This window comes from Engraulis encrasicolus, chromosome 24 (assembly GCF_034702125.1).
Source record: "Engraulis encrasicolus isolate BLACKSEA-1 chromosome 24, IST_EnEncr_1.0, whole genome shotgun sequence".
NCBI classification, from domain to species: domain Eukaryota; kingdom Metazoa; phylum Chordata; class Actinopteri; order Clupeiformes; family Engraulidae; genus Engraulis; species Engraulis encrasicolus.
The window spans coordinates 28,139,146-28,162,744 of record NC_085880.1 but is presented as its reverse complement, the minus strand read 5'-3'; the positions used below and the strand labels follow the sequence as shown (position 1 = coordinate 28,162,744).

The 23,599-nt window shown below is 46.2% G+C and overlaps 1 protein-coding gene across 6 annotated transcripts in view; it reads left to right on the top strand.

The window, feature by feature from the left end:
- Nucleotides 1–23,599, top strand: part of dlg5a (discs, large homolog 5a (Drosophila)) — an 87,484-nt gene that overhangs the window by 2,935 nt on the left and 60,950 nt on the right. For 2 of the 6 annotated variants that reach the window (XM_063191560.1, XM_063191558.1), the window contains exons 2-5: nucleotides 13,129–13,197; nucleotides 17,744–17,930; nucleotides 19,863–20,006; nucleotides 23,192–23,345. In XM_063191560.1, coding sequence (XP_063047630.1) covers nucleotides 13,129–13,197; nucleotides 17,744–17,930; nucleotides 19,863–20,006; nucleotides 23,192–23,345 — 554 coding nt within the window. Of the gene's footprint in view, nucleotides 1–13,128; nucleotides 13,198–17,743; nucleotides 17,931–19,862; nucleotides 20,007–23,191; nucleotides 23,376–23,490; nucleotides 23,521–23,599 lie in introns of all 6 variants that reach the window. The other 4 variants (XM_063191562.1, XM_063191557.1, XM_063191559.1 and 1 more) reach the window with 3 other exon arrangements.

The window sequence follows — 23,599 nt, the reverse complement described above, 5'->3', positions numbered from 1 at the left end:
CTGCCATTAAACTCATGACGACACTGTTGTGTTTTTCCACCTCTAGAAGCAAGAGCCTCACATCAAAACAAAACAAAACTTGCTGGGCTGTGTATTGTGTCAGTTTTGAAATAAAAGTGGATATTCAGGTGGAATTGTTGTCAGCAAAATCAGTATAACAATCCAGGATGTCTCACCCTGCCATGTTGTATGTCAGTGGTATGTCAGTAAGTAATCTACTGTAACCAGTGCTGCATTAAGTTGTCTGCACAACATGTTATTGTGAAATGTCAGGACCATTTTCAGTTTCTTGCAGAATTTTTTCGCTATCCGCAAGGTGGTAGGGGTTTAGCTGGTATCAGAGATGTGATTATGGAAAGGCTATGTTGTATGCTTACAGTTTCATATGAATATTACACATTTCTTGTGAAGCAACTTTAGAAATTACATTTACATTGCACAAAATATTTTTCGTTTGAAGGGACCTAGTCACGGTGGTAGGTGCTCGTGGTCAAGGTGGCCGCCTTAAGAAAAAAAGAATGATGTGGGGGAACACTGGATTTTCTCACCGCACATTTCCAACATGTAGCATCCTCAGAGCAGGGGGGAGTAGGGCGCTGGAGCTCTAGTACTGTGGTGCCTCCGACTGCTCGTCACCCTGCCTCCTCTCCTCTCCTCTCCTCTCCGCTTGCTGTGCTGCTGTGTGCCAGTTTGGCTTCCAGCTTCCTGCTGCACCATGCTTGTCATCCCCCATCATGGCTCTCCCCTCTCGCTCATGCTTCAAAGCATGCTCCCCTTCTGCTCCAGTCGACTCGCTCACACAACCGCGGGAGTGTGAGTGCCTGCCTACAGACAGGCGTGCTCGAGACATGCCTGCAGACACACGCGCGCTCTGCGCACACACATACACATGCACAAACACACATACACACACAATGCCCGTGCATGCGCACACACACACACACACACACAATGCCCGTGCACACACACACACACACACACACACACACACACACACACACACACACACACACACACACACACACACACACACACACACACCAAACACCAGTGTTCACACACAGTCTGCACATAGCCCAACACAAACACACCCACACCACATGGTTTGAGCAGCAGGCAGACAGACAATCTGCCTTCCCTATGGATGTGTGTAGCTGGTTAGCTCTGATCCCTAACATAGTACAGTCCGGTGAAAAAAACCTTCTTTTAAACGTTCCCCTGAGTGCTAGACTAGTACGCACATTTCCCTCAGACCGCCAGCTCCTTGCTTATATTCACCTCTGGTGGATTGTGTTTCTGTAAAGCGCTGCTCTGTCAGATGTGTGTATTATGAAGCCTTGCCATGGCTGTCGCCACTATCTCTCCTCCGGCACCCACAGCCAGGCTTACTGTCACATTATAGGTTGAAAGGTATAGTCCTCTTCCCCCCACTCCCCCACCCCCTTCCTCTCTCTCACGCTCTTTCCCTTCTTTTTTTCATTATCTTCCGACAGCAATGTGATTACTTTGCCTTAGCATGCGGCTGGTGAGGAGGTTAAGATGAGCCCCTTGGCTCTCGCTGAGCTGTTGGAAGAAGAAGAGGGGCTTGGTGTGTGTGTGCGTGCGTGCGTGCGTGCGCGCACACTTCAGCACCTGTGACTGTGTGTGTGTGTTTTGATGAGGTACCCTTGATGGCAGCAGCCAGTTTACTCTGAAAACGTTTTCTCGTGCTGGTTGTTCGTCAGGCACGCAGTCATGCTGGCAGGCTCTGTTTCTCTCTCTCCCTGCCAGGCCCTGACCCTCCTGGAGCAGACCACTGACGCCTGCCCCCCTGCCAGAGAGAGGGGGGGGGGGGGGTTGTTTTGTTGTTTTTCACTCCTCCTTAACTCAGTGTGTCCTGCCACCTCCAGGATCTGGTCAGGGAGTGCTGTGCAAAAGTGGTAAAAGCGCATGGAAAGGATGCTAACATTGCTGAAGTCTAGACCCTATATATTGCCCCCACCCCACACACACACACACACACACACACTACTTGCCACTTCAGGGCTGCAGACATCAGTTGTACTCACATTGACATGAAATCAATTTTGCAAATGAATCTCTGATAAAGGAAACCCGTACGGACAGCTCCTGACATAATTTGGAAGCTGGGGGGAAGGTAGTGGTTTAAGAGTGACTGCGGGGTTTACTTTTTATGAGTGAATACAGTGAATCTGATTGTGCACATAGCGGTTTAAAAAATAACTTTTTGTTTTGTTGGTGCAAGGGGTAATGGTCGGATTGCTATTCTCATCTCAGTAGATGGGGGAGTGTGGCTGTGTGCACTTAATGTGTCGTCTGTGTGTGCTCTGCTCACACCCCCCAACTCGGCTCATTGCACTGACCTATCGTCTGTTATTGCTTAGTCCCTCGGCTGGGAGCAGGGCCATATGAAATATGACTTGTCCTCCCTCCCAGTGCCATTCACTTCCATTTCAGTGACTCAAGCAGTTGTTCCACTTGCTGCTTTTTCCCCCCTGGACACTGGGCCAACTGGTTACTCCTTCAACAAGCCCCAGTCAGTCAGATGGGCGAGGGCCAAGGCCCAGGCAGTGCTGTGTGGAGTGGGTCGGAGCGGAGAGACAACGGGGCCTTTTGTTTTAAAACTTTAGCTGCCCCCAAAAGTGCTCGCTCAGCAGCTTCTGCCGTGTTTACCAACCAGAGGGAGCGAGCGAGCGAGCCACCCAACCGTCTGTCAGCTCGCATCCCATTTGCAAAAGGCCCTCGGAGGGATGGAGGGAGGCAGCTGAGCTATGGTCTGTCACGTCACAGCCCTGCTGGCCATTAAGCATTTTCATGTCCTCCTCTCTCTCTCTCCATCCTGCCTGACCCAGCCTCGTGTCATAAGCCCCACTGGGTGCTGTGTGTGTGTACTCAGTGTCACTATGCAGTAAGTTTTATTTTGTGAAGGGCTTTGCTTGATATCTTTTTAATATAGTGTTTTTATGGGATTTTTTTTGTTTTGTTGATGGGACAGTGAAAATCATGACGGGGAAGATGGATGGAGAGAAAAATGGGACAGGTTGAGTTTGGAATGGCACCGGCCCGATTCGAACCTGGGTCCCCACCGGCACAGGCTTCTTAACCCTTTCATGGGTACTCTGATCACCTTTTTAATGGTGGATATTCCGGATGCTTTGCCCACTCGTCATTGGCATTAAGGAAATAAGTTGAGTTTGTTTTTAGGGGAGGAAGGCTGAAAACACATTTACTAGTTTAATAGTGTAGCAGTTTTGCTGTTTTAACCCAGTGATGCAGCAGGGTAAATATATTTGAGTGCCATGTAATGGTATGCAGCTGAATGTTGTTTTTGAATTGGCTTGGGAATGAATGCGCCCCTCGGCTCCAGCTGTCCAGGGAAACGGTTGATTTGTCGTCAGGGGGCGGGGTGGTCGCTGTTGCCACTAAGAGGGTTCAATAAAGTCGTTAGATGGGAAGCAGTGTTCCACTAATGGCACGCGTGTGTCCACATTGGATCAAACTCCATTGATCAGCCTGCCATTGAAGCACATCACATTATCTCTGCTCCGTCATGGTGGTGGGTTTTCACCAATATTTGCAAGAATTGCGTGTAAACAATCAATCAAGGAATGAATGTATAAAAAATAAGGCTTGGGAAAAAAAAAGTTGCTAGGGCTTCAAGGTTACATGTAACTTGTATCTGTGCATCTCCACATGGGTCATTTCACGTGAAATCAGACACTTTGGGACCCGACCGACCCGGATTTCAATCATACTTGGTGTGCCTTTTCAGTAGCAAGGTAGCACCCCAGAACTGCATTGGTTTGAATCTGACATTAATATTAAGGGAGAAACAGACTAGGAAAGGTTCACATGTGAGGGTAGGACACTATACATTCAGCCTTGAATATATCAGTCAGTGTTAGTCACAAAAAGATGCCTGTGGTGTTGTTTGAAAGCTCTTTTCTGGCTCTACATATTACACAATCACCTTGGAATACAACTACTCTCAGAATATGAATTATGATAAATTGAAAAATAAAAAATTGAATATCTAAAAAACTCATATTTTAAAATGGCCAGTTCCTTGTCCAAACGTAGCCGGCAATGTCATGAGCAGCACCTAAAATGCTGGTGTTCGGTTTGTTATTCATTTCAGAGAGAATTTGACTCACAAATATGGCATCATACAGACCACTTACTAATAATATGGTAATACCATAGTAGCATCACATGACAAAACAAAAACAAAACAAAAATGGTCAGTGGCCATGGTCCCAGGTTTCAGAAACTAAGGCAGATGTCAATTTATACACACCAAATGATGATATGTGAATGTTTGAACATTCCTTCTCTGTGTACCTGTGCCATCTTCCCTTTACCATACTTTAAAGAGATAATCAATGGCTACACTCTCATTTTGTACTCTACCAGTGCATTTGAAGCAGCAGCTGTGTCTTTTGTAGATAATGTAGATAATGTAGATAATGTATAAGTACGTCCCGTTGCAGTTACAGGTTCCACTACCAGAAGCACATCCTGATGATCCATGACAATCTGGTCTGAAGGGAAAAGTGAAGGATGGAGATGGCCCATGAGGATGCAGGAAGTTCAGTTTCACCTCTCCGGTGCTCGGCATACATTCCTCAGCACATGCTAGCCACCAGTTGCCATCATATACAGCTACAACATACCCTTTGATGCTTGAAAATGTAACACATTCCTTTACTGAGCTCACTCTTTCAACGCTGCCTTCTCTGAATGCTGAAAATGGCCTAACTTCCACTGTGTCCATTGACAATGGGCAGAAGCTGTGTAGTTTTTGAGTACCTGGAATAGTTCTTGCAGATTCAAACCTTTTCAACAGGTTCTCAGCTTCATGATGGTACATCTCTGTTGTGGCAAACTGGCAATGGATGTTCTTGACATTATCCTTGACTGACTCCCTTGAACCAGGAACGTTTTTAAAACTATAGTTTTGTAATTCAAGATGCAATTCAATCATTTCACTGGAACAACCAGTGCAGGCCACAATCCATCCATTTGTATGCTACTACCAAGATCAGTTGAAACTGGGAAAAAAAATCTGTTTTGTTGTTATTTCAGACTGCAACATTCATGATACAATTGCTGTACATCTGTTTCAGAAGCTCCTAATTCAGTTCCTCAGTGACACTTCATCAATGACAGAACGTCCAAAGAAGATCCTATATTTTTTCTGATGGCTGTGCTGTACAATATAAGAACCTTAAAAACACAACTAATTTGTGCCACCACGAGGCAGATTTTCACATACCTGCAGAGTGGCACTTTTTTTCCACATCACATGGCAAAGGTCCATGTGATGGCGTTGGAGGGACAGTTAAATGGCTTGCTGCACAAGCAAGTCTGCAACGTCCTATTGACAATTAAATTGTAACGCCATACCAACTGTTTGAATTTGTCAAGGATAATGTCAAGAACATCCATTGCCAGTTTGCCACAACAGAGATGTACCATCATGAAGCTGAGAACCTGTTGAAAGGGTTTGAATCTGCAAGAACTATTCCAGGTACTCAAAAACTACACAGCTTGCTTGCCATTGTCAATGGACACAGTGGAAGTTAGGCCATTTTCAGCATTCAGAGAAGGCAGAGTTGAAAGAGTGAGCCCAGTAAAGGAATGTGTTACATTTTCAAGCATCAAAGGGTATGTTGTAGCTGTATATGATGGCAACTGGTGGCTAGCATGTGCTGAGGAATGTATGCCGAGCACTGGAGAGGTGAAACTGAACTTCCTGCATCCTCATGGGCCATCTCCATCCTTCACTTTTCCCTTCAGACCAGATTGTCATGGATCATCAGGATGTGCTTCTGGTAGTGGAACCTGTAACTGCAACGGGACGTACTTATACATTATCTACAAAAGACACAGCTGCTGCTTCAAATGCACTGGTAGAGTACAAAATGAGAGTGTAGCCATTGATTATCTCTTTAAAGTATGGTAAAGGGAAGATGGCACAGGTACACAGAGAAGGAATGTTCAAACATTCACATATCATCATTTGGTGTGTATAAATTGACATCTGCCTTAGTTTCTGAAACCTGGGACCATGGCCACTGACCATTTTTGTTTTGTTTTTGTTTTGTCATGTGATGCTACTATGGTATTACCATATTATTAGTAAGTGGTCTGTATGATGCCATATTTGTGAGTCAAATTCTCTCTGAAATGAATAACAAACCGAACACCAGCATTTTAGGTGCTGCTCATGACATTGCCGGCTACGTTTGGACAAGGAACTGGCCATTTTAAAATATGAGTTTTTTAGATATTCAATTTTTTATTTTTCAATTTATCATAATTCATATTCCGAGAGTAGTTGTATTCCAAGGTGATTGTGTAATATAGAGCCAGAAAAGAGCTTTCAAACAACACCACAGGCATCTTTTTGTGACTAACACTGACTGATATATTCAAGGCTGAATGTATAGTGTCCTACCCTCACATGTGAACCTTTCCTAGTCTGTTTCTCCCTTAATATTAATGTCAGATTCAAACCAATGCAGTTCTGGGGTGCTACCTTGCTACTGAAAAGGCACACCAAGTATGATTGAAATCCGGGTCGGTCGGGTCCCAAAGTGTCTGATTTCACGTGAAATGACCCACATGCTTCTCCACTGAAATGGGTCAACAGCAATCAGCATTTTGTTCCACTATAACCAGGAAGGAAGCGATGCTTCTGGAACAGTCTTCATTTGCAGGGCTGTTCAAGCCACTTTAATTGCTGTGGGACTCTCAGGAAATGCCACCGTTTAAACTGGGGCCACTGGTGAACGGATCCACAGAATGGGAATAATAACCAGTTTGAATCATCATCGCTGGTGGTTGACTGGGTTGTTGTGCCCCTGGAGGGGTGGAGGTGGGTATGTGTGTGTGAGACGAGCGATTGATTCTGTCTGACAGCGATCTACATAGTGAAGCAGCCCCCTGAACGTACACAGTGGGTGCATCCCAATATGTGACCTTGCCTCCTCCACTTGTGCTTGTCTCCTCGTCCCGCCTCCTGGCCCCTCCTCCGTGGAGAAAACGATTAAGTTTCCCAGCTGTCAGCCTCGCCACAACAACTTTTGAGGGACTGTTTTTCATTCACCATCCCAATTGCAAATGAGAAAAAGACTTAACAATTGAGCTTTTGCAAGATATTGAAATATAATGCTGTTGTCAGTGATGTCATCATGACGAGAAGCAAGTGGAGGAGGCAAGTGGAGGAGGCAAGGTCACATATTGGGATGCACCCAGTGGATTCATGGTGCATGTGGGGGAAGATTTCATGTAGACTTGTACAGTGCAAGTGACATCAAACACTGCTTGGCCTCAGCATGTGGGGCTAGTTTGCACTATTGGTGGATCATGCAGTACTGTGTACCGCACAGTGCACTCACTCATAGGGGGTGTCACAGAGTGGGTTATTCAGTAAGCAGTAAGGACAGATGCAGGTCTAGACTTTCAGGTCAGTGATCTGAACTAGATTATGCCCCCAGTGTTTCAAGCATGCTTGCTTTATTATAGCACATTTGCGTCACTTCACTGTAGAGCATAAAAAATAGTGTTTTTCTTTCCATTCACGTTAGTAAGTGAAGATTTTCTTGCACACCTCCTTGGTCAGGTGCGTAGGAGTGGAACCCCAAAGTCACCAACGTTAGATCAAAGAAAGCTCCCGCACACTGTTCACATTTGCATGGTTTAATGCAACGTTTCGGTCTACTGACCTTCTTCAAGCAATTCAAAAAAAAAAATTGCTTGAAGAAGGTCAGTAGACCGAAACGTTGCATTAAACCATGCAAATGTGAACAGTGTGCGGGAGCTTTCTTTGATCTTTCCATTCACGTTAAAAGCGTTGCAATTGTTGCAAGAGTATTTCGATCTATGTAGTGCACTAAATCGTAAATGATGCAGAGAGTGTCACGCATGAGTAATGCAAACATTCACCAAGTTAAAAGCATTGCCATTTCCTTACAGACATTTAGATCTAGATTTTAGTTTTGGATGTGCATGAGTAATAAATAGAAGCAGGGCTTTTCCACTCAAGTGGCTTTTGCGGTCAGATGTATGAATCAGTAGAGACGGCTGCTGCGCAGGATGTGGTGAGCTGCGGAGCGCCATGTTGCCCACAGGCGAGCCTCCTGCGGTCAGAGGGGCACACGCACACCCACCCCCATTACTCCTCCCCTCCACTCCACTCCACTCCACTCCACAAACGGCCTCGCACAGCTTACATTGACGTCCTACAGTGGGCTACACCAGATGATGGTCAACTCTAAAGGCTATGTTGACCATATATTATGCCTATGTATGATCTTACAGATGACTAAAAGATGTACGTGTAGCACCATTAGGGCTGGGCGGTATACCGTTTAAAAAAACGTGATGATGGTTTTCACCTACACAAGGTTCACTTTTTTGATAAGAGAAGGGTTTTTTCCCAAAAAAGTGATTAAAATAGATATGGAGATTAATTTAAATTCAGGATTTTATTCATATTTAAATTTAATTTCAGCCTTTTCTTCAGAAACATTGAGATGCGGGGGAAAATTGCAGCTAATTAAAAAAAATCGTGCAGAGAACCGTGATATTCATTTTCATCAAGAAAACCGTGATGTGCATTTTTTCCAGAACCGCCCAGCCCTAAGCACCATGCAGATAGTTTCAACATAACACTAAGTTAAGTCTTCAATTCTACACCGCAAGCTCATGTTGACGTCCTGTACTGTACTAGCTCTGTTGAGTACATTTACAAGGGATTACCTAGGGGGTACTTATTGGAAAAATGGCCATCCTGATGTGCAATGTTAAAAGCACAATGACGTGAACACTATTGTATATACTTTTACAATTTGTAAATTGTTAGTGAATCTCTCATTTAAGTTAATGTTTTGTCAGACTTTCCTTGACATTTTCCATTTTCCATTTTCCACCAATAATCTTCCACCTCATATCGGCTTTGTCTTACTTAAAGTAAAAGCCTTACTTAAAAGCCTTGTAATAAAGGCCTTATTAATTTAAGTCTATTGGCAAAGTGACAAAAAATGTCGCTTCAGCCTGATTGCGTCTTTTTAGATTAATGGGAGCTAATATTGTAATATTGTATTCATTCTATTAAAGTCAGTGAATTAAGCAGCCGCAGCATCCTTGCTCTGTTCCTTGGCTCGTGGTTGCTGTCGAGTTGCATGTAAATCAGTTGTCTACCACCAAACATTGCACTCTATTATGCACACACCAACACAGGGCCTTCTGCTAAGCCCTTGCGTCCGGCACCAGCTCTCTCCTCTTTTAAGGTTAGGGTTTGAAGTCATCACACTATCTCTAGTCTAGCTTTGCTGTGTGTGTCCTCTTCCTGATCCTGATCTGAAAGACTGTAAACACTGCAGTCATATGATCTCCACCCAGCCAACTCTGGCCAACGCCTGTGAACCTTTGCCCTGGGTGCCACAGGCTTGTCATGCTGGGCCTCCGGGGACTCGTGCCGCTCGGCTCCTCGCGGCTCTCTGGCAGCACAAGGAGCAGCACGCTTGATTTGCGTGCTACTGTATGGCCGCCTTGCCTTGTGCTCAGCTCTCCTGGGGCTTCACAGGGAGGTTGTTTCTCTCACTCGCTCTCTGCTTTGCTTTTACTGTCTCGTTCTCTGTATCTGTCTGCATCGCTCTCTCTCCCTCTCTGTTATTGTCTCTCTTTGTCTCGCTCTCTTTCTCTGTATCTCTTTCTTTCTGCCTCACTGTCTCCCTCTCTCTTGTCTCCCTCTCCCTTGTCTCCCTCTACTGTAAGACTCTGTTACTGTCTCGCTCTCTGTCTTTCTCTCTCTCACTCTCTCTCACTCTTCTCTGTATGTCCTTGATCGCTGTTCACCATCTCACTCTTTCTTTCTCTCTCTTTCTCTGTATCTCTCTCCATCTCTCTCTTGGTCTCCCTCCACCTCTGTCTTTGTCCCCCTCGCCCTGTACTGTAATTCCCCACGGAGCAGCAACTGTACCGGGGGCTGGAGAGGGCTGCTGGGCGATGTCCAGATTTAATCAAGCAGCGGAGGGGCCACTACAGCAGGGAGCATAGAGCAGGGATCCCAGCCAAAGTCACTTTGATTTAGTCGTATGGAGATGTGGCTAAATGGAATCGTTTGTCAGCTCCACTGCAACACCCCTCCGCTCCAACCTCCTCCACCCGTCCACTCCCATCCAGCCTTGCAGCCACATTGGCTACAGCAGGCCCGGCATCAGGAAGGCTGAGCCAGCCCGCTGACAATGACTAAAGCTGACAGTTGGTTAATGCAGACTAGCAGCTGAGGCTCAGCAGCAAACGGCTGGGAGAGAAGGAAGCAAAAAATGGGGTGTTATTTCTGGATGCCAAATGATCTTGAAGTCATGCAAGGATGAAAGTTTTGTTGGCGTCTTAGTTTGGAGATGGCCGCCTCAGGTTGGAGTTTGAGGTTATTTGGGGGCTCGTCGACGAAGATGGCTCCTTCTTTCCTTTTGCGGTTTGTCAGGCATCGGGGAGAGAGCTTTATATTTTTGGAATTAGTGCTCCAGAAAAAAGCCTTAAAAGCAAAAGGCTCATCCATTATTTAAGTTCCTCCATCAGAAGCGGGCCGTCTCGACCCTGGAGTTGTCCCGCTTTGAGGAAGCCATGCAGGCACGGCTCTCGTCTCCCCAGCCTCCCCCCCCCTCTGCCTTTGTTCCCAACAGTCTCTTTAGTCCAACTGTACAGACTACTTTAATGTTCCCTAAGATTTGCCATGGCAACTGCATGTCATACTCTATCTGTGTTGATGGCAGAGGGAGGAGGGGGGTGTTAAGGGAGTGGGGGGAATATAGAACGAAGGAAAGGATCGTTGTCTAGTTGCCTGGAACAACTGTTGAACCGGGAGCATGCACACATGCACAACTGAGACGGTGCACAAACAGCAACCCAGAGGCAAAGTCAGACTTCCCTGACCTACTTAAAGAAAGGCCTTTGTTATTGTTGTTGTTGTGCCATCTTGATCTACACACGGAATATTTGGCCCTTGCGGAGGCCTGCATGAAACGATAAAACGGCATAGTCTCTGGCCTTCTTATCTCGTTTCAACTGTCAGATGAGTTGGAGTGATTTGGCTCGTCCTTGTAGTGGCAGATTGGGGACTTCGGTCGGCCTGTGCTCTTGACAGTCGTCACGTGAAAGTGAAAGTGAAAGCTGATGTCTTAAGATATTTCGTGTCAAGCTTCTGAGCGGCGGTGACATGGCCCTGGAAGTGACGGCGGTGTTTTTATTTATTTATTTATTTATTTTATTGATGCGGTCAGCACGTTTGCGAATGATCTCACCTCGGCCGGAATGGGGCTAATGCTAATTGCTATTGATGATGAATGGGCTGTGAGCGTTGCCCGGGCATGAGGAGGGAAAATGCCACTGACCTTGATTAGGCAGCGAGATCTATTTAGCAACTGCCATTTCTGTCAGACGTGCAAAGCTGTTTAAGAAGCAATTTATTTGCAAGGTTATCAAAGATCAGTCAGGCCCCCACTCTCTCTCGTTCTATCTGCTTCTCTCTCTCTCTCTCTCTCCTCCTCCCTCTTCTCTCTGTCTTTGAAGCTGCAAGTGTTGGAAGTTAGGGAGCTGATAACTCTCCCCCACGCTCTCTTTATGCGATGCGCTCTAGGCATGTCGTGGATTATACAGGGCAGAACTTATGAATTTTCCCTCTGCCTCTTTCCCCAAAGTCCACGTGCACGAGCTCACCGTAATAAAAATAGCTCTCTTCTCTTGTGTTCAAAGACCACATCCAGTTCTCTCCAGCAGAGTTGAGCGGAGATGCACACCGATATAGCTCCTCTTCCCTCCTCCCCACTGTGTGTGTGTGTGTGTGTGTGTGTGTGTGTGTGTGTGTGTGTGTGTGTGTGTGTGTGTGTGTGTGTGTGTGTGTGTGTGTGTGTGTGTGTGTGTGTGTGTCTGTGTGTGTGTGCGTGCGTGCGTTGCGTGCGTGCGTGCGTGCGTGCGTGCGTGCGTGCGTGCGTGCGTGCGTGCGTGCGTGCGTGCGTGCGTGCGTGCGTGCGTGCGTGCGTGCGTGCGTGCGTGCGTGCGTGCGTGCGTGCGTGCGTGCGTGTGTGAGACTGCTGCTCTTGCTGTCCTGCAGACAGACATACAGAGAACTGCAGAGGGGTGGAGACGGGGAGAGATGGATGTAGAGACAAAGCTGGAGATGGAAACAAAGACATTGGGGTTAGACAGAAACGGAGAGAAGATGAAACAACCCTAGCTAATCTCATTGTTACAATATGGCTTTAGGGCCTCTGCACGCCGGCTCCGACAAAGTGTGGAGCACTGCTCTGCCAAAGTTCCATTCTACTGTTTTCAATATAACCCCACACCGGTGCGGATGATCTCCCTGCTGGCTGCTGCTTAAGGCTCCTCCGCAGTCCCAAGCCAGAAAGCTGGAGATGGGAGTCAGACGGATGGAGAGACAGAGGGAGCTTGGCACGGATAGAGAGACAGAAACAGAGAGCAGATGAAACTAGCCCATCTGATCCCAGCTCAGCCTCATCCTCCCAGCCCTGCTGGCCGCTGCTTCCATCTCCTCCACATCTCCAGCCCAGCTCTGATAATGAGGCCCTGCCCTTGTCACGATGGCTCATGGCTCGTCCTCCTGCCTCTCCACTCCTCTCCTCTCCTCTACCCTCTCCTCTCCTCCCCTCTTCTAAAGGTGCTGGTTGGCTGGCATGAGGCTTCGGAGGACCGTTTGGTTTTAATGCTTCTGCTGCTGCCCACCTGATTAATCGGCTAGCATTAAAACAAAAAGCCCGTCCTCGCCCGTGACTTGCTGTGGAATTATTCTGCTTGTGTTCACACAGCTGTTTGAGATGGGTGAAGGGAGAACTGCCCGGGGAGCCAAATGTGGAGATTTTTTCCTCATTATTTTTAAGGAGAAAGTGTGTGTGTGTGTGTGGAGGCGGAGAGGGTTATGTGCACGACATTTAAAACAGTCGTGGCCAAGGTAAATCTGATCCCACAGAAACTGGCTGGCAATGAAATTGAAAGGGAAAGGAGAGTACATAGACACACACACACACAGACACACACACACTTTGATCATCAAGTAGTCATTTGTAATTTCTTCCTTTTTTGTGTTGTGCTTCCCCTCAGGGTCCACCAACAGTGTGCTGTCCACCATGCCATCCGACTCGGAGAGCAGCAGTTCCCTTAGTAGCGTGGGTAAGTACTCAGTGTACTCCAGTGGGGGGGGTAGAGCTTACGCTAGATCTGCAGCTAGGAGTTGAGGGAGAGTTGTAGCACAGGGTTGGAGCTGGGAAGTGGGCCATACTAATGTGAATTGCATTGAGTCATTTAGCGTTTCTATCCAAACTGGTTTCCATTACCGCACAGGCACACTTGACTTCTCGACCTTGGCCCTGTTCACTCGTGCCAGGACAGACACAGAGGTCTGCCGCGCGGGAGTGCACGCACGCACGCACGCACGCACGCACGCACGCACGCACGCACGCACGCACGCACGCACGCACGCACGCACGCACGCACGCACGCCGGCATCATACCCCATTACTTCATAGGCAAGCTGGGAGGGAGTGGGGATGTAAATGTGGAAAAGTGGGTTTCCTAGCAGTAAACAGTCCACTGATTCATTTCTACTAATAATTTATTGAACGTCTTGGATCATCACCCGTCATTACAGGTGTGGCAGTGGCAGTGGGGTGGGAGTGGTGATGGTGGTGTCCAGCCATCTAAGACAAGCACCCTTGGCTCTCTCTCTCTCTCTCTCTCCTCTCTCTCCTCTCTCTCCTCTCTCTCTCTCTCTCTCTCTCTCTCTCTCTCTCTCTCTCTCTCTCTCTCTCTCTCTCTCTCTCTCTCTCTCTCTCTCTCTCTCCCTCCCCCTCCCCGTCTGGTCTCCGTGAGTGTCTCTGTCTCTAGACCCTGATTGGCATGTCTGTGTGCCAACATTTTCTTTTTATTGCATATACAGTAAAGGGCTATGAGCTTTTTCTTTTAGATCATTCACGGTCATGTTGAAGCTCCCTCATGCAGTCATGGTCAGGCCAAGGTAGGCGTGACCGCAATGTATGATTCAGAATTGTGCTACCTAGATCGAAGCGGTATCTGCATTTCTACATGGGCTTCTGTTGAAACACCATGTTGGATTTTTTTTCAGCAAGATTTACTTTCAGAGCCCAGTTCTGACAGTAGCTGTCTAGTTGCAGTTCTATTTCTTGTGCAGTAGACATCAGCACTAAGTCATCTGCATATAGAAGACATTTGACTTCTTTGTCCAGTAGGAAGAGGCCAGGGGCTGTAGACTGTTCCCACTGTTCCCACTCTGCTAGTTCCTAGCTGCACAACTTCAGTCTTGTGCATATTAAACAGTGTTGGACTGAGGTTACAGTTTATTGCAAACCTTCACAGAATCCCTGTTCTTGGAATCTATTTCATAATATACTCCTTCATGCCAAATTAAGTCAAAACCTTTTATGAAGTCAACAAAGCACCCCCCCCCCCCACACACACACACACACACACATCTCTGACTTGCCCTCTCTCTCTCACACTCTCTCTCGCTCTCTCCCTCTCTCTTGCTCGCTCTCTCTCTCGCTCTCTCTTTCCCACCCACCCCCAACCCTCTCTCTCCTTGAGTCTCTGTTTCTGCCTCTCTCTCGCTCTCGCTCTCGCTCTCTCTCACTCTCTCTCTCCCTCTCCCTCTCCCTCTGTCTGTCTCTGTGTTTGGATCTCACTATGCTCCCTAAATTAATGAGCGAAATATGCTTCTATGCCAAGCTGAGGAGATCACCCTCGGCTGTGACACTCTGGTGTTGTACCTTGCCGCTCCGTTCACATCCATCACGGCAGACGCTTTGCACAGCACAGCACAGCAGCGCACCGCACCGCTCAGCACAGGGGAAGTGGAGGTGTGAGTCACGCTCTCATGAAGCGTGATTGTGTGTGTGTGTGTGTGTGTGTGTGTGTGTGTGTGTGTGTGTGTGTGTGTGTGTGTGTGTGTGTGTGTGTGTGTGTGTGTGTGTGTGTGTGTGTGTGTGTGTGTGTGTGTGTGTGTGTGTGTGTGTGTGTGTGTGTGTGTGTTGTGAGAGAAAGTGTAAGAGTGCGTATCCAGGGAGCAATGGAGTGAGTGAGTGTGGAAGTGTTGGTGTGTGCATGAGGGAGAAGGTGTGTTTAATGTGTTTGTGTGTGTGCGCTTGACTTTGACTGTGTGAGTGTGTGTTTGTGTGTGTATTTTGGGACTTGGGTGAGACTAGACTCCCTCTCTCCCTCTCTCCTCCACTGCTCTCCCAGTGAGTCAGCAGTCTTGTCTTGTGCGAGGGAGGGCACTGCAGGGGCCCTCAGAAAGCCTGGCGTCAGGGAAACAAACAAATACAGCCCCCAGTGGGCCTCCCTCCACCGCACTGGCTACTCCTCACAGACTGGACAGCAGAGCAGCAGAGACCAGGGCCAGACTGGAGGAGAGGAGAGGGGAGCAGGCACATCTTCACTTGTCACTCACTGACACTTTTTTTTAGGACAGGCTCTAACACACAGACACAGACACAGACACAGACACAGACACAGACACAGACACAGACACAGACACTCTGTCCTCCTCCACCACCTTTCCTTCTTGAGCACTATGAAAGCTTGAGTGCAGTTCAATTGTGCACCTAACTCCCTCAAGGACAACTAAAAAAAACCATGAACTTCAGCTGTGCAGACAGAAAACAATTGACAGATGCTTTGTGATGTCCAGCAGTCTGAAAGAAAAGTACCAACAGCGTCAGGAGAATTAGGGAATGGTCTTTCACAACCAGACAAAAAAGCCATAAGTATTCATCCGAGCAGTGACGAAAGCTTGAATTACAAATGAGACAATCAGAAATAGACAGCCTGCCGGAAACGTAGACTGCAAAGACAAGAGAGGGGCTTTCCACTAATCTGACGTTCAATATGTAGTTCATCTTCTCATGACAGGAGGAGATTATCCTTATGTTGGTTTTGCACAATCAGCAGTAGATTCTCTGAACACTAATCATGGCATTTACTGAGGAGAGGAAAAGGGATTTCTTTTGTATTGTGTGACGCCAGTTCATTGTTTTTTTTTAATCATCTTCTTTTTCTATAATATGTGTTGCGAATTTGTAATTTTACATTCACTCACAATTTCATTTATTTTATGAAATACAGTAAGCCCTGGTGTAACAAGTTCATTCCATTTTTGAGGACAACCAGTCTGCCCTTTAACCTCTCTGAGCATGCAGTTACATGCGTGAGATATTCCGATTTTAAATGGAATGGTGGCAGTCTTCATTCATTCAGAATGTGGCCGTGTTCCAGGATTATTCCTGTGTCAGTACGCTGTTCCACACATGTAAACGGAATATTCTGGAATGTGTTGTATGTACACCCAATACTGACAATGTTTTATTTGAAACCCGGATACTCTACCCATGTACCTGTGCTCACCGTTTCTGGTGGGAGGCTGCAATGCTTGATAGGGGAGGTTGCATGTATGGAATATAATGGGGGCTGTTAAAGTCTAACATTGTTTCAGGTCCACTACCCATAAAAACCCCAGCCTTAAAGATTAATGATGTTGGGTTGGAGGACTGAATGCTCTATACCCGGGGTAACGGAAAAGCCCTGGGTGCTTACTCCTTGGGGGTTTATTTTTTGTTTCTAAAATACTCTCAGCTTTCTGTTCTTATGCTTGTGTGTGTGTGTGCGTGAGTGCGTGTGTTGTTGCCTAAGTTAACTGTCTTTCCTCTCCACACTAAGTGAAAAAAACGGGAAAGGTCCTTTGTCCTGTTAAAATGTGCAAAAGTGCCAAACTTTCTTTGCTGTCAGGAAAGGTTAAGGCAGTGTTTCCCAAACTGTGGTACGGGATGTAGGGGGTACAGAAGAAAAATAGTTGTGCTTTGCAATGAATGTAGACTAGATGACTGTCGTGCAACACAGCGGCAAAGGTACCAATATTCTATATAATAATACAAAGGAAAGGACATTTTTCCTGCTTATTCGATCCCAATCCTTATGGAGAAACAAATAACTAAACATCTAAAATGTAAATAATTTGGGCAACCATCAATTCCGAACTGTCAAGTCATAAAATGATTTAAAAATGCACGTATGCACGTAAACGAGTGTGTAGTTTCCGTTTACAAATTATAGGATGATCTCATGGAAGTCTTTTTTTTTTTTTTAAATGTTGGGCTTTTTGCCTTTATTTTGACAGGAAAGTAGAGGGTAGATAGAGAGAGACTGGGGAGAATCGGCAAATGAGCCGGGCCGGAATCAAACCCAGGTTGCCAGCATGGTAACCCAGTGCCCTAGCATTAGGCCACAGCAGGGCCCTCATAGAAGTCTTTGAATGAACACACTCCCACGATCAGTGACAGGAAGACACAATATCAGACTTTTTAAAGATCAAACTGCCCAGAGTCGGCAAAACTTCTGGACATTTCTCTGTTTTTCTGTACATGGTACGTGACTGTTGTTTAATACTTCAAGGGGTAAGCAGTGTTAAAGTGTTTGGTATCCACTGTGGTAAGGGGTTGTTGCGGCATAGTTTGGGGCATGATGGGGTTAATATGGGTGGGAGTCAGTTGGAGGGCACTACAAAGATATTTAGGCAACTGTGTGTGTGTGTGTGTGGTGTGTGCGTCCGTGAGCAAGCGTGTGTGTGTGTTTCCAAGTGTACACTTTGGGGAATGCGGGGGGTCTCTGTGCCCGGTCCTTGCCGCCGGTGACGTGCTCATTGTTGCAGATACGCCGCCGCCATCGCTGCCATCGTGTAAAGCCTCGTCTCCTCCGCCCGCCCTCAATGACAACCGGCAGCCCAGCGAGAGCCTGGACACGGTCCTGTTCCAGCTGAGGCAGGTGACCCGCGAGCGGGACGAGCTACGCAAGCGCCTGGCCCTCTCCTCCCCTGGCACCACCTTCGACGACTGCAGGTAAAGAGAAGCTTGCTGCCAGCGCCAGCGCCCCCCCGCTGTGGCACGCAGCACGCAGCACAATGTCATGCCCACTCCCACACACAACAGAACATAGCATGCCCCCCTGACGTTAATCTCTTAGTCATGGACCCTAGCACGTCGTCACCAAATGTACAGTGCCTGAAAACTGGTGCAGAAAATGCACAGACACTCTCAACACGCCTATACTGCCCTACATGGCCAAAGTGCAGTAACTTAATATTTTTGTTAAAATTGAGCTGGGACTGAATATGGTCTTCGTTACATTTCCTTTGTCTTACGATGAAGCCATATGGTTCAAATCTGTCCCGTTTTTAGAGATGTTGCTTTCTCAAATGTGCACTACAAAATCCAACCTAATACCAAGGCTTTGAAGGATTTTTTTCTGTTTCAATGTTGGTGTAGTTACTGCTCTTTGCCTTTGTAGGCCAGTTTACAAGGACACACAGACATGCATATACAGTACATGACCTTCCTCAAAGTGTTTTTTAACTGTCCAGATATACAGTCCACTGGACGGCGTGAATGACCTTCATCTATTAAAAGGATGCCATAGGCAGGTGGCATCAGATCAGCTCAGCTGGCCCCGTGTGTCCCCTTGCTGCATTCTCTATTCCTGCCATGATTAATGGACCTGTCCGGACCCCCTCTCAGTGCAGGGGTGAGCTCTCTATACAGTATACTACTGTATGTACAGTACATGGCTGATGGTGTGTCGCAGAGAACAGAGAAAGCCCTATTGTTTCAGCAGAAAGGAGGTGGATGGACCACTGTTTTTGAAGGTGGTGCCTACACTCGCTCTCGCTCTCTCTCTCTCTCTCTCTCTCTCTCTCTCTCTCTCTCTCTCTCTCTCTCTCGCTCTCTCTTATTCTGTCTCTCTACCGCCCCCCACCTGACTTTGTCTTTCTCTCCCTCCCTCTCTCTCCCTCCCTCCCTCTCTCTCTCTCTCTCTCTCTCTCTCTCTCTCTCTCTCTCTCTCTCTCTCTCCATCCCTCCCTACCTCTCTATCTCCCTCCCTCCTCTCTCTATCTCTATCTCTCTCTCTCTCTCTCTCTCTCTCTCTCTCTCTCTGTCTCTCTCTCTCTCTCTCTCTCTCTCTCTCTCTCGCGCTCTCTCTCTCTCTCTCTCTCTCTCTCTCTCTCTCTCTCTCTCCATCTGGGATAACCCTGGGCTGCCTTTGCAACCCTCAGGGAGGGGTTGATGCTTCTGCTGCTGCTGATTATGATGATAATTGTTTTAAATTGCTACACAAACAAAGGCAAAGTCTCAAAATCTCTGCACAGCATCCAAGTGAAAGCACAAGTGTACAATATTACACTGGTGTAGGTGAAGCATTTTGCATCCACATAAGCAAGTGATGCATTTTATTTCATCATGACCTCGTCAATGACCAATTATTAAAGAAGATTCTCAATACCAGCACAGCTTTCTTAATATGAGAGCCTCACCAAATACCCTGTTCACTGACCTGATGCATCTTGAAACAAAAATATGCTGTAATGCTTATACATGTGTGTATCTGTGTACTGTGTACTGTATGTATGTAAGGAGGGACTTGTGCATCTTAGATATGCACTTAAGTATGCTCCCTGATTGCACTTCACATCTGTACTGCCAGTGTATTCTCTCGTGTTATGTATTGTGTTATGTGGCAGCTGTATGCACATCCAAGACAAGTTTCCTTTGGGACAAAATAAATGAATCTTGAATCTTGATGCAACCCTCTTCCTCCCTTAGGCCCAATTCCAAAGCCATGACTAACATATAAAAAGGGGAAGTAAAAACTATTTTCAATGCTAGGCCCATAGACAAGATCACCATGGGAGCACTGATGTGTGTTAAATGTGATTTTTAGCCATTTTTTTTTAAGTCTTTCACTGAAAATAGCATCTCTCTCTCTGCCTCCCTCAGGCCCAATTCCAAAGCGAGCCATGACTACGAGCGGCTAAAGGCCCAGTGCATGAAGGCCATGGGCGACCTGCAGGCCCTGCAGAACCAACACACCAAGACCCTCAAGCGCTGTGAGGAAGCCGCCAAGGAGGCCGACTTCTACCAGTGAGTGGCCAGCAACACACACACACACACACACACACACACACACACACACACACACACACACACACACACACACACACACACACACACACACACACACACACACACACACACACACACAGATGTAGCCTCATTTCTGAACTGTAAGCTGTAAACTTGAGTGCAAATGTGCAGACAGGGAAGGACTAGGAACCACCCCCTTCATCTGGTCTGCTACATATGAGAAAGATCTGGATCCCATTGTGGTCAGTAAGGTCTTCCGTTGGACCAGTAATCCTGCATTTGATGAATGTGTAGACTGTAGAGAGTGTGATAGTGTGTGCCTCTGTAATAAGTCTGGAATGTACTGTAAAGTGAGGGATGTGGAGAGAGCTTTAAATGTCAAGTTGCTTGGCGAAAATGTTGGTATGTTACATACATTATTTTGATCTGTATGTCACCATAAACAATTTAAACATACAAAAGTTGTATAAAAACGTGTACGAAAGAAATGGAAATTGAGCATAAAACCGAGCTGTGAAATACTTACAATTTTGGTGTCCTTAACTGAATGGTCAGATGTCGTAATATGACATCTGTATCATGGTGCATGCTTTAGTCTTAATGTTGTGGGAATGTAATGCTCGGCCATAGTAAGCACTTGGAGGACCTGTGTAGACACCACTGATTTCAGGGTAGCACTCCTGGACCCATGTAGGGCAGCCGTGTAGGATCCAAATATTTTAGGAAAAGGTTACAGTATGACTTGTCTGCTCTGCTTCTTACCATTTTGAACCTCACATTACTGCATAGTACAGATAGACACATTTCCCCTTCACAATTATTGTGTGAATGACTTTTAATTCCTGAAATGGGACATCTTTTTTATGTGCTCTCTTTAAAAAAAAAAAAATCGCTCCAAATGTCTAATGTGAAGTGCCATCTGGTCCTCCCAGTAATAGGGATTGAAATTAGTCAGGAAATAATTTAAGTGTGTTGAACTTGCAGAGGATGGCAAGATAAGTGCTAGGTTCTGCAATTAAAATAATTGGAAGACTATCCATGTACTTAATGTATTGTGTCTGCAGATGAAGTCATTTCTTAATGAAAATATAATGTGAGACGGTAGTTTAGCTTGGTGGAACTAATTGGAAATCCCAAGTATTGATTATCAAACAAATCAATATACAACTTTTCCGGCGTACATGTTGTTGGTAGAGATGCATGCTTTATTTCTGAGGTAGACATACAAAAAAAGAAAAGAAACCCACTCTCCTGTACACGTTGCAATGTAGGGACAGTTGTTTTTCTATAATGAAATGTTATACTGCCATCAAAGTCCATTGCTTCTCTCTCTCAATTCAATTCAAAGGGTTGGGCACAGTGTTGCCAAAGCATTACATGCAAATAAGTTGAAATGTAATTACAGTCTCTCTCTCTCTCTCTCTCTCTCTCTCTCTCGCACGCTCGCTCGCTCGCTCGCTCTCTCGCTCTCTCTCTCGACCAAATAAGGGGGGATTACCATAACATTTGGATGGTGATTACTTTGCCCAGAAATGTCATACTGCTTCCAAGTCATCTGTCTGCAGGACATGAACACAAACGGTCATATCAGGTTATCTCCCTTGTTGCCGTCAATGCTGTGTCGACATTAAACAAACCTACATATAAATATAGCAAAGGAAAATTGCTCAGCCAACACGGATGTGAACGTTAATTTAATTTATAGCAACATGACAGCAGAGCGGACATTGGACACCATTTTTGTATGTCACTACATCAGAGTCTTATCTCATCAGAGTCCCTCCAGTTACATGTATCAGAGGTGTAGAGAGTGTTTGCCATGTTGTGTACTACACATTGAATGTTCCATCTACTGACTGAAACAAATTCATTCAAATGTGGATTATGATATAGTGTGACAGAATGGTGGCGGGACAGTGTTGAATTATAGCCGAGCAGTGGAGGGAAATCGGAGATAGAATGCAAGAGTCTCCTTGTGATTTGTGTACACTCTCCGATTGCTTTTTTGAACAAGACCAGTAAAGAGACCATTCCAAAGTGATAGTCAAGATACACTCCATTTAGTGTGCGATTGTATATTAAAATCATAAAGGTACAATGTGTGGAAATGCAATGACGAACCAATGATATTAGGGGATGTTATGCAGCAGCGGTGTAGTCTACTTTTTTGAAGTGGGTATACTGTATATTCGAGCATTTTTGGAAGTGGGTATACTCTATATATTTATGCTATTCTAAATAACGGATCAATCAATTTTAAGTGGGTATACTGAAGCCCCTAAAATTTAGAAGTCGGTATACTCCGTATACATGCGTTCTACGTAGACTACACCACTTATGCAGTGTGTTTGAGAAATGATGAAATGGCCTGACCCCACTGCTGAGGAGAGTAATGGTTGTGGTGGTGGTATGGCTGTTCCTGTGCTCCTAGTGTTTTTTGTGCACAGGGATTTGTAGCGTCTGCCAGAGGTCAAAGTGAGAGTGAGCAGGTTGAGTGAGGTCCTCGATGATGTTGTCTGCCAAATTCCTGGTCCTGTCTGTATATAACTTCTGGACTGAGGGCAGGAGGGTCAGAAATGATTCCCTCAGCTGTCTGAATGTTGCGCCGTAGTCTGCATTTGGCCTGCTGTGTACTGTAGGAGACCCAAACAAAACAGTGATGGATGAGCAGTGCACAGATTCAATGGCACCGCTGCAGATGCTGACCTCTAGCTTTTTCAGTTGGGCCATTTATGCTGCAGTTTATATATATCGAAAATAAATCTTTTACTGGTGCTTTTGGAGGATGGTGTTCATGTCGCTGTCTCATTTGAGATCCTGAGAGATGATTGATGCCATTAGCTTGATAGAGTCCACATTTGATGATTTCAATAGGGTGAGATGGGGTCAGTAGTGCAGGCTGCTTCCTCAAACCTACGAACATTGTAGTGTAGTTTAGCAGTTCAGGTAAATTGGGCCACTTTTTCACATATGAATGCAAGCAACAAAGTGGCCCATCACTGCTAAACATCAGTTGATTGGAGTTCACTACTACCAGCTGAAATCAATTGTCGATTAATGCAAGTCCAGAGTCCCCTCTGAGGATATGGTAAGACCCTGCTAGCTTTTTGCATCAAGTCCTTGCATGCTTGTTTTTGCATGCGTGTGTGAGTCTTTTTTTGTGTCTGTCCCTCTCCACGCAGCATGCTGCACAGTCGTGTGCTGAGCGAGCAGGCGCAGCTGAAGGAGGAGCTGGAGCTGGTGAAGAGGGAGAACGGGGCGCTGGTGCGCGAACACAACCACCTGCAGCAGAGCTGCGAGGAGCTCAAGAGGCTGCACTCAGAGGACCAGAAGGAGGTGGCCGACATGAGGCTGCAGCAGCAACAGGTGAACATGTGGACACACGCACACACATATGCACACACATATACACACACATACGCACACCATATATACATATACACACATGCAAACACATAAACACTCAGATGACCAGAAGGAGGTGGCCGACATGAGACTGCAGCAGCAACAGGTGGACATGTGGACACACATATACACACACATATACACACACATATACACACACATATACACACACATACGCACACCAT